The sequence below is a fragment of the Crocodylus porosus genome, unplaced genomic scaffold (assembly GCF_001723895.1).
Source record: "Crocodylus porosus isolate Cpor-Errol unplaced genomic scaffold, CroPor_comp1, whole genome shotgun sequence".
NCBI lineage: Eukaryota > Metazoa > Chordata > Crocodylia > Crocodylidae > Crocodylus > Crocodylus porosus.
In genome coordinates, this window is record NW_017728903.1 from 9,640 (window position 1) to 19,605 (window position 9,966).

The 9,966-nt window shown below is 65.7% G+C and overlaps 1 protein-coding gene across 1 annotated transcript in view; it reads left to right on the plus strand.

Moving 5' to 3' along the window:
- COL5A3 (collagen type V alpha 3 chain) overlaps positions 1-8,866 on the plus strand; it is a gene marked incomplete at its 5' end in the record, with an annotated part of 18,476 nt that extends 9,610 nt beyond the window's left edge. The window contains 32 exons of the mRNA XM_019556686.1: positions 56-109; positions 281-334; positions 419-472; positions 559-666; positions 856-945; positions 1,074-1,127; positions 1,256-1,363; positions 1,512-1,619; positions 2,142-2,195; positions 2,325-2,378; positions 2,605-2,712; positions 2,927-2,980; positions 3,059-3,112; positions 3,317-3,370; positions 3,540-3,593; positions 3,730-3,837; positions 4,041-4,094; positions 4,490-4,539; positions 4,669-4,726; positions 4,826-4,879; positions 5,124-5,231; positions 5,582-5,635; positions 5,744-5,797; positions 5,924-6,031; positions 6,313-6,366; positions 6,623-6,658; positions 6,786-6,839; positions 6,922-7,150; positions 7,503-7,615; positions 7,758-7,826; positions 7,926-8,162; positions 8,388-8,866. Coding sequence (XP_019412231.1) covers positions 56-109; positions 281-334; positions 419-472; positions 559-666; positions 856-945; positions 1,074-1,127; positions 1,256-1,363; positions 1,512-1,619; positions 2,142-2,195; positions 2,325-2,378; positions 2,605-2,712; positions 2,927-2,980; positions 3,059-3,112; positions 3,317-3,370; positions 3,540-3,593; positions 3,730-3,837; positions 4,041-4,094; positions 4,490-4,539; positions 4,669-4,726; positions 4,826-4,879; positions 5,124-5,231; positions 5,582-5,635; positions 5,744-5,797; positions 5,924-6,031; positions 6,313-6,366; positions 6,623-6,658; positions 6,786-6,839; positions 6,922-7,150; positions 7,503-7,615; positions 7,758-7,826; positions 7,926-8,162; positions 8,388-8,534 — 2,649 coding nt within the window. The remainder of the gene's footprint in view (positions 1-55; positions 110-280; positions 335-418; positions 473-558; positions 667-855; positions 946-1,073; positions 1,128-1,255; positions 1,364-1,511; positions 1,620-2,141; positions 2,196-2,324; positions 2,379-2,604; positions 2,713-2,926; positions 2,981-3,058; positions 3,113-3,316; positions 3,371-3,539; positions 3,594-3,729; positions 3,838-4,040; positions 4,095-4,489; positions 4,540-4,668; positions 4,727-4,825; positions 4,880-5,123; positions 5,232-5,581; positions 5,636-5,743; positions 5,798-5,923; positions 6,032-6,312; positions 6,367-6,622; positions 6,659-6,785; positions 6,840-6,921; positions 7,151-7,502; positions 7,616-7,757; positions 7,827-7,925; positions 8,163-8,387) is intronic.
- Positions 8,867-9,966: the final 1,100 nt, after the last annotated feature.

Sequence of the window (9,966 nt, forward strand, 5' to 3'; positions counted from 1 at the left end):
TTAGGGCTGGGGGGCAGGTTCCTCTGGGTCTCATGGCTGTTTCCCCCCACAACAGGGCCCCCAGGGGCCACAAGGCTCCAGTGGCTTCCCAGGTCCCAAGGGGCCTCCAGTAAGTACACACATGTGAGGGCATGTCCATGCATGTGCCCATGTACCAGGGCAGGGCCACAGCATGAAGACATGCCCCCCCCCCACACTCCTGAGCAGAGGCAGGGCTGGGATACCTGTGTAGCCCCTGGGGGGTTCTGCTGCCCCCCTCAATTTGCTCTGCCTTTGACAGGGCCCCCCTGGCAAGGACGGGCTGCCAGGACACCCAGGACAGCGTGGAGAGCCAGTGAGTGCCCCCTGCCTCTGCCCCCTGCCCAATTAAGGGCCAGAGGTCACCCCGTACTAACCCTCGCCCCTCCCTGTCCCACAGGGTTTCCATGGCAAGACTGGCCCCCCTGGCCCCACAGGGGTCGTGGGACCTCAGGTGAGTGAGACCCCCCCTTCCCTGCCCTCCTATCCTGGCCCACTAGCTGCTTCCCCTAGCTCACCACAGCCTGTCTCCACCCCCAGGGTCACTCAGGGGAGACCGGCCCGATGGGGGAGAGGGGGCACCCAGGTCCCCCCGGTTCCCCTGGGGAGCAGGGACTGCCAGGTGCTGCTGGCAGAGAAGGCACCAAGGTAAGTGCCTGGGGCGGGCAGCCCGGACACATGGGTTCTCTCCTTGCTCTGGGAGGGCAGTGAGGTATGGCTGGGTTGGAGCAGGTGGATCTGGAAGTCCAGACACCTGGGTTCTCTGCTTCTCTGGAAGGATGGTAGGCCTGAGAGGGGAGTCCTCTGCTCCCCCACTCTGACATTTCTGTCCCACAGGGAGACCCCGGCCCAGCCGGCACCCCTGGAAGGAGTGGCCCGCCTGGTGTCCACGGCTTCCCCGGTGCCCGTGGTGCCTCTGGCGAGACAGTGAGTGTAGCCGGGGCCTGGGGACATGGCCCCCACGCTCCACATACTCCCCCCGGGGGAATGTGGCTCAGGGCAGGACCACCTGCCTCTCTTCCCATCTGTAACCATCCTGTCTCTTCTTCCTTCAGGGTCCAGCTGGCCTGAAGGGTGGGGAAGGCCCTCCTGGCCCTCCTGGGCCCACAGTGAGTGTTGGAACCAGTCCCCCCCCCGACCTCAGAGCTGGGAGGGGCAGGATGGGATGGGGGAGTTGGGCAGGGAGTCCCAGGGGGTGGGGGTTGTCTCTGCCCTAACCCCTGCACTTCTCCCCCAGGGCTCCCCTGGTGAGCGTGGTCCCTCAGGCCCTGCCGGGGGCATCGGGCTGCCAGGACGAGGCGGGGCACATGGCCCTCCCGGCCCTGCTGGCGAGAAGGGATCCCCGGTAGGTGCTGCCTCAAGGCAGGGCAGGGAACAGGGCCAGGATGCCTGGGTTCTCTCTGTCTGTGCCCGGGCTCCCACAGGGTGTGTGGGGGGGAGTGACGGGTGGGGAGCCAGGGCCATGCCCCCTGACACTGCCCCTTCCCCCACAGGGCGAGAGGGGCCCCTTGGGCTCAGCTGGGCATGATGGGATCCAGGGCCCTGTGGGGCTGCCAGGTGCAGCTGGCCCCCCGGGCCCCGCTGGGGAGGACGGAGACAAGGTAGGGGATTGGGGAGCAGGGAGGTGGTTGCAGGTCTATGGCGGTCTTGTGGAGCTCGTGATCTCCATGGAAGCTGCCTGGCTGTGGTGTGTTGTGGTAGTGATACAGGCATCCCTGGTGATGCTCTCCCTGGCGATGGCTGCCCTGGTAAAAGCAGGTTTCCTTGGCCATGGACTGGTCTCTCCAGCACTGATCTGTTTGCCTGTGGGGATGTGTCTCCTTGGGGATGGTTCCCCTGGTTACAGTCAGCTGGAAGTTGGTTGATTGGCTTGGTGATGGGGGTTTCCCCAGTGGCAGGTCCTTAGTGATGAATGGTAGGTTGTCCTGGCAACAGTTCCCTCGGGATGGGAGTTTCTCTGGGGATGGCAAGGTTTCCATGGTGACAGCTCCCTGGAAAGAAGTGGGGGGTGGGAGTTGTTCAGGGGTTCCCCTGGTGATGGCTTTTCCCTGGTTACAGTTCCCTGGCAACAGGCTCTGGTTTCCCCTGTGACTAGGGTCTCACCAGGTCTCTCTGCCCTGCAGGGTGAGATGGGGCTGCCAGGACAGAAAGGCAGCAAGGGGGACAAGGGGGAGCTGGTGAGTATGGGGGCCTAGGGGGTATCAGCTAGTGCTGGGCTTCCCTCCACCCCAGGGACAAGGAGGGGGTGGGGACTAGGAGTGGGGGGGTTGTGCCTACCTGGTTCTGATGCTGCTTCCCCCCTCCAGGGCCCACCAGGGCCAACGGGGATTCAGGGGCCCGTTGGGCATCCAGGCCCTGCAGTGAGTATCCAGAGAGCCCTCCAGTTTCCCCAAAGCCTTCCTGACACCCCCCACCCTGCAACAAGCCCTGCTGACCCCAGGCCCCCTATGTGACTCTCCAGCCAGCACCCACACACTGTTCCCCAGTGCCTGCCCAGCCAGGAGCCCCCTCCCCTTCCCCATGCCCTGGGGACATGTCTGGTGCCCCTTGCCCCCAGCTGACACTAACCTGTCCCCCATCCTCCAGGGCCTGGATGGGGAGCCTGGGCGCCGTGGGCAGCAGGGGATGTTTGGGCAGAAGGGAGATGAGGGAGCACGGGGCCTCCCTGGCCTCAGTGGGCCTGATGGACTGCAGGTAGGAAGGAAGGGGGCATGGGACTGAGAGTTTGGAGTGAGGGGTACTGGCAGGGGTTGGGGTGGGGGGCTGTGTGGAAGGAGTGAGGGGTACCACCAGACAAATCTGAGAGCAGGGCAGTGGGTGGGGGAGACTGGGATCCAGAGGCAGGGGTGGGTGACATGAACTCTGCCTCCTGCTAACCTGCCCCCCCTGCCCCCTGCTTCCTCCTCAGGGCCTGCCGGGCCCTCCTGGTGAGAAGGGTGAGAATGGAGACGTTGGCCCCATGGTATGACCCCCTGACCCCCACCCCCACTTTCCCCCCTGACCCCCACTACTCTGACACTCTCTGCTCTCCTCCCTGCAGGGTCCCCCTGGAGCTGCAGGTCCCCGAGGGCCACAGGGCCCCAGTGGCGGGGAGGTCAGTGCTGTTGACACTGAGGGGCAGCCTGGGGAGGGCTTGGGGGTCTGAAGAGAGGTTGAGGGGGCAGAGAGGGTCTGGCAGGCAATGGGGGGCTGTTCCTAGCACCACGGCTGCACTGCCCTGTGGGGTCTGGGCACATGGCCCCCTGGCTGGGGGGAGGGTCCAGCCATGGTAACCTCCCCCCATGTCTTGTCACTGCAGGGCCCCCAGGGGCAGTTGGGTGGAGTGGGGCAACCAGGTGCTGTCGGGGAGAAGGTGAGTGTGGAGGAGGTAGGGGGCACATGCCCTGAAACCCCCACAGAGCCAGCTGCATCCTGTGTCCCCCCAGCACTCCTCTGGCATGTGGTCCACCCCATGCAGCTGGGGGGGCCATGCCCATGCATCCCCTTTCTGGGGCCTTGACACCAGCCTGGTCTCACTGCAGGGGGAGCCGGGTGAGGCGGGGGACCCAGGGCCTGCAGGAGAGCCAGGACACCCTGTAAGTATCCAGTGGGGGAAGGGAGGGGGGTGACACCATGCCACAGCCATCGGTGGGGGCTGGTGCAGGTCAGGGAAGGTCCTGACACCATCCTTCCCCCCTACCCTGCCTGGCTGTGACACCCTCTCCCCGGCAGGGCACCAAGGGAGATGTTGGTGAGAAGGGCGATGCGGGGCCGTCGGGTGCAGCTGGAGCGCCAGGCAAGAGGGGACCCCCTGGTGATGATGGGGCCAAGGGCGATCTGGTGAGTACAAGGGAAGGTGCAGCGGGGCATTGAAGGCTGCAGGGGGGATCTAGGGACCAAAGGTGAGTCACCATCACATACACTGGCCCCTTGCACACCCCCACATACTCATGTTAGGTCGGAACGGAGGACCAAGATGAGCACTCACTGGCATGAGTGCTCCACCCTTGCACTCACACTCGCGCCCCCCCCAACCCCCGCAGGGCCCCATTGGCTTCCCCGGAGATCCTGGCCCCCCCGGAGACCCTGGCGTGTCGGTGAGTTTGCTTCCCACCCCCAGGGACAGGCTGGGGGAGGTGGGGCTCCTGCAGTGTGGGATCCATCAACATTGTCCCCTGATGAGAGAGGGACAGGGAGCCTGGGGTCTGGATGCCTGGGTTCCCTCCAGCCTGGGGAGTGGGGGGCCAGAGGGTGCTGTGGGGTGGGAGCAGGGGGGCTGGGAGCCCAGGAACCTAGGTTCTCTCCTTTCTCTGAGAGGGATGTTAAGATGGCAGGGGGCTGGGGCCTGGATGTCTGAGTTCTCTCCAGCGCTGGGTAGGGGTATCTGTGGGTTTGGAGGCAGGGGATCAGGCAGGTTGGACACTTGGGTTCTCCCTCTGCTCTGTGTGGGGAGGGTGAGGATGGTAGAGCTACTAACTTGTCTCTGTCACAGGGCCTGGACGGAGCCCCTGGGGACAAGGGTGATGGTGGAAACCCCGGTGCTCCCGTAAGTAATGGTGATGGGGGCTGGGCTGACCCCCCCTGCCCCACCCAGACCCTAGCACTGCCCCTGCCTCCAATCTCCTGTGTGCCCCCCGCCCCCAGCTCTTGCTGACACTGCTTTGGTCTCTTCCAGGGCCCACCTGGCGCCTCAGGGGAACCTGGCCCCCCTGGCCCCCCAGGACGGAGGGTGAGTGCGGGTGGGTGCAGGGGGGCCTTCGGTGGGGGTGCAGAGGGTGGGGGGCACCATGGGAGATGCAGGGCAGTGCTGATTACTGTCTCTGCCTAGGGGCCGGCAGGGCCAATGGGACGCGAGGGCCGCCAGGGCGACAAGGGAACCAAGGTGAGCAGTGATCGCCCCCCTCCCGCCCCCCGGGCAGCACTGAGACCCCTGTGCTTGTGACATGACCACCCTGAGCCAGCTGGGCAGATGCCTGCATCAGAGGGTGGGGGGAACAGCCCCTGCGCCTCCACCCCTGAGCCAGCCCATGCCCTGGCTTAGGGCAGGATTGGGTCCACAGGAGGGGAACAGCTCCCCACCTGCCTCCCAGCCTGATGATGCTCTGACGCAGCTTGTCTCCCGCCAGGGGGAGCCAGGCACAGAGGGGCCACCTGGAAAGATGGGGCCCGTGGGAGTGCAAGGACCCCCAGGCCGACTTGGCCCCGACGGCCTGCATGGGATCCCAGGCCCTGCGGTGAGTGACAGCAGTGGGGGAGCAGGGGGGTGGGTAGGGGAAATGGTGCTGGGTAGCTTTCAGCCCACTTGAGCCAGCTGCTGGCTCTGTGCATGTGGGCACCCATGTGAGGGGTATGGTCTGGCACATGCATGCATACTTGTGCAAGGTGTGCTCTGGTATGTATGCACACTTGTGTGAGATGTGCTCTGGCCCATGTGTGCTTGTTCATGCTCCAGCACTTCAGGGTGTATATGAGTGTGCTGCAGCCTGCTCCCTGAAGTGACCCTGGCAAGGGGGTGGGGGGCAGGGGCAGGATCTGGGGCCCCCATCCTACTCCCCACCCCACACCGACACTGTGTCTCCCCCAGGGCGAGCAGGGCCTGCTGGGTGCACCAGGGCAGGCAGGGCCACCAGGGCCCATGGTGAGTGTGTGATGGGGACAGGGCTAGGGGTGGGCTGGGCTGGGCTGGACTAGGAACAGGGCTGGCCTGGGCCAAGATGACCCCCACTCCCTCCCCGCTTCCCCGCAGGGCCCCGTGGGGCTGCCAGGACTCAAGGGTGACCCTGGGCACAAGGGCGACAAGGTGAGTTCCCCCCGCTGTGACCCTCTGGACACCCCACCACCACGGCCCCCATGATCCCAGTTCCACCCCTTCAGGGCCCCAGGGACTGGGGGCGGGGTTCTGACACTGGCACCTCTTGCCCCCCAGGGCCATGCAGGACTCATTGGGCTCATTGGTCCCCCTGGAGAGATGGGCGAGAAGGGGGACCAAGGGCTGCCTGGCGTCCAGGGCCCCATGGGGCCTAAAGGGGATCCTGTGAGTATGGGGTGGGAGGCCTGGGCAGAGACTCAGGGGTAGGGGCTGGTTTCCAACAGCTGCAGGGAGGCCTGTGCGGTGGGGGGCTGGGTGAGGACCCAGGGGATGGCAGGTCTGAGAGGGGTGGGGACTAGTTCCTAGGGGTTGTGTGGGGGCTGGGCTGCAGGGGGGCACTGAGCAGAGGGACCCAGTGTTTGGAGGTAGGGGCTGGTTTGCAGGGGAGGCAGCAGGGGTGGTAGCAGGGGTGGGGGGGCAGAGTTGACCCCATCTTGTTCTTGCAGGGCATGGCCGGTCCCCTGGGTCCCCCTGGACCCCCCGGACCACCTGGGCTCTCGGTGAGTATGTGCTAGGCTGTGGGGGGGCCACATAGGTCTGATGTGGCCAACAGGGTCATGAGGGTGCATGCACTGCATATGCACACTCCAGGCACACACACACACCACTTCTGTGTGCACACACATCACTGGCACGCTTGTCCAAGCAGCTGGTCTTTCTGCCTGTAGGGATTGTGGGGAGGCAGGTTGAGGCCTGGGGATCAGCCTTGAATCAGCCTGCCCAGGCACTCCCTGACCCCTCCCCTTCTCACTGCAGGGGCCGGTGGGCCAGAAGGGCTCCAAGGGCTCCCCGGTGAGTATGGCTGGGCGGGGGCATTAAGATGGGGCAGAGGGCACTGTCTGCTGCCCTCCCAGAGAGGGTAGAGAACCCAGGCATCTATCTAGACTCCCTCCTGCATGGATCTCTCCTCCTTTTGCAGGGGGCGCTGGGCCCCAGAGGAGACATGGGACCCCCTGGCCCCCCGGGGCCACCGGTGAGTGAGCGCAAGGTGGCGGGGGGGGGGTGGGGAATGGCACAGCCCCTGCCTTATCTGACCTGATGCCTATCTACCCCAGGGCCCCTCAACGGAGCTGTTGGAGCCACTGCCGCTGGCGGGGAGCCGGAGGCAACGCCGGGGAGCACCAGGCCTGTCCCCCAAATCTACCGAGGGCCTGGAGGAGGTTCATGCGGTGCTGAGCTCCCTGCAGGCTGAGGTGGAGCAGCTGCGGCACCCGCGTGGGACCCCTGATAGTCCTGGCCGTGCCTGTGCCGAGCTGCGGCTCTCCCACCCTCATCTGCCTGACGGTGACAGCCAAGGGGCAGGGACCTTGGAGTCTGGGCTCTGGCTGCCAATGGGGGCTCAGAAACTGGGAGGATTTGGCTGGGGTCACTGTGGGGGATCTGGGGGGCACTGGGGGAAGGGCTGGGAACCCTGGAGTCTGGTCCAGGTCTGTCAGAAGCAGAGAGGCAGTGAGTTGGGGTCAAAGGGAGCCAGCTCCTCTGGGTCTGCGGGGCTCTGGGGAGAGGACTGGGGTCAGCCTGGAGAGGGTGGAAGCTGGTCCATCCATCTGTCTGCTCCCCCCTTTGCGGTCTTGGAGCAGGGGGACAGCTGTGGCCCATGCAGCAGCCCCTCCTGGACCCTTCCCTGCCTCCTTAGGCGAGTACTGGATCGACCCCAACCAGGGCTGCTCCCGAGATGCCTTCAGAGTCTTCTGTAACTTCACGGCTGGCGGCGAGACCTGTCTCTTCCCTGACAAGAAATTTGAGGCTGTGAGTGCAGGGGACAGGGGGATGGGGGCACGGGGCTGCGGGTTGAGAGTGAGGGCACCAGCAGGCCTGGTGCTGCCTGAGGCTGTGGAGAGCTGGAGCTAGGGCCTGGTGCCCCACAGCTTCCCCATTCCTCCCTCCCCAGGTCCGACTGGCCGCCTGGAGCAGGGAGAAGCCAGAGTCCTGGTTCAGCTCTTTCAAGCGGGGCCAGAAGGTAGGTGGGGATTCCAGGGAGTCGTCCTGAGCTGGGGGGCAGAGGGGCTCTGTGGCCATGCCCTGGCACCCACCTGCCCCCCCATGCCCCCTCCTGCAGTTCTCATATGTGGATGCAGATGGGCACGTAGTGCCAGTGCCTCAGGTCACCTTCCTGCGGCTGCTGAGTGCCAGCGCCTACCAGACCTTTGCACTCACCTGCCAAAACGCAGCTGCCTGGTTTGATGCCAGTGCCAACAGCTTTACCCGGGCCTTGCGACTGCGCGGCGCCAATGGCGAGGAGCTTGGACACAGCCACCCTAGCGCACCCATCCATGCCCTTGCTGATGGCTGCCAGGTGAGCTAGGCATCCCAGGGCTTCCAACAGACCCTGCCCTTGCCCCATCCTTGCCTTTACCTTTGCCTTCCGTCACCTCTGCCCCCTGCCCCTGCTCCTCTGATCTCTGTCCCCTGCTCCTCTAATACTTGCCCACTGCCCCTGTCCCCTGCCCCACTCTGACCTGCTTGCTCCCCTTCTGATTTCTGACCCCTGCCCTCTGACTCCTGGCCTGTGTGTCCACAGGTGCGTCGGGGACAGTCACGCACTGTGCTGGAGGTGCGGGGGCCCCATGTGGAGTGGCTGCCGCTGGCTGATGTGGCCGTCACCGACTTTGGGGGTGCGGGGCAGAAGTTCGGCTTTGAGCTGGGCCCCGTCTGCTTCGTGGCCTGAGCTACTGCAGGAAGGGGGGCAGCTCTGGGCCCCTCCGTTCCCAGAACCCCCCTGCCTGCCCACCCGGGCGCTCTCAGGACTCAATGCCCACCCAGGGCAGCTGTGGACGGAGCAGGGTGGCCCCCCCACAGACTGAATGAGGTGTGGACTACCCCCCTCCCACTCCCCTATGGTGCTATGAGGCTCCGGGAGGAGCCGCCCTAGTGACGCACTGGAGACATGGCCAGGATCAGGACCTGGACTTGGGTCTGGACCTAGCCTGACGCAGATGCCCCCACCCTGGCCCCCACAACCATCTGTCTGTCCATCCAGCCTGCTGGGGCATGCAGTGAGGGGGACACCCGGGGCAGGCAGGGGCCAGAGGGGGCCTGGGGCAGGTGCTTGGGGCCCATGTATGGCCCAGGGGGTGAGTGAAGCCACACACATTTGCACACACCCTCATGCACGCACAAACACACATGCACATACACATGCACACAACCCAGGTGCATGCCCACACACCTGTGCATGCAAGCATGTGTGCACATGCATCCAGGCACATGCACACCCACCCACCTGCATGCACTCCCATGCATACCTGTGTGCACACCCCCTCCCATGTGCAGGTGTGCATACACACACATACACATTCAGTTTGTGCACAACTCTCAGGTGCAAGAGTAGGCACAAGTGCACAACCCGCAGGTGCACGTGCACACACATGTGCGCACACGCTGGGGGGTACACAGGGACACGCACACACACACATGCACGCACGTGTGCACACACCCACAGAGTGCTTGCACACATGCGTGCACGCACACCCGTGCACACACACCCAGGTACATGCACCCCTGTCCCCCGGGCAGCCTCTGCCCGGCCCCCCCCTCGCGGAGACTGTACCAATAAACGAGCTGTATCGACCCCCCGGGAGCCCACCCTCGTGCCCCCGCGTTGCCATGGGAACTGGCTCTGTCTCGTGCATCCAGCCCCCCAGTTTCCCACATTGCCGCGCCGCTGGTTTCCATGGGAACGAGCCGTACCCCCCCACCCCTTGCCCCGGCATCCAGCGCTGGGGGCAGCGATGCGGGGCACGGCGGGCCCGACATACCCCCCCATCCCGCTTGCCCCCCGGTGGCGCTTGACTGGCAGGTGCCGGGCGGGGGCGGGGGCGCGGCTGCAATTACCGCTAATTGCCTGCGCTCCGGGAGCGCCCCCGCCCGGCACGTGGAACCTCGGCGGGGGGGCAGATGCCCCAGGCAGCCCCGGGCACAGGAGGATCGGGGTCGGGGTCCCAGGCGGCAGCAGCTCGGACCCCACCGGGCACGTCCGGCCGCAGGGGAGTCCCCCACTGGGGTCCAGAGATCTCCGCGGGGGAGGCGGGAAACGCAGGTCCAGGGCGCCCCCCGGGGACCCCGGCGTCCGGGGGCGGGGCTGTGGGCCGGGCCGCCCC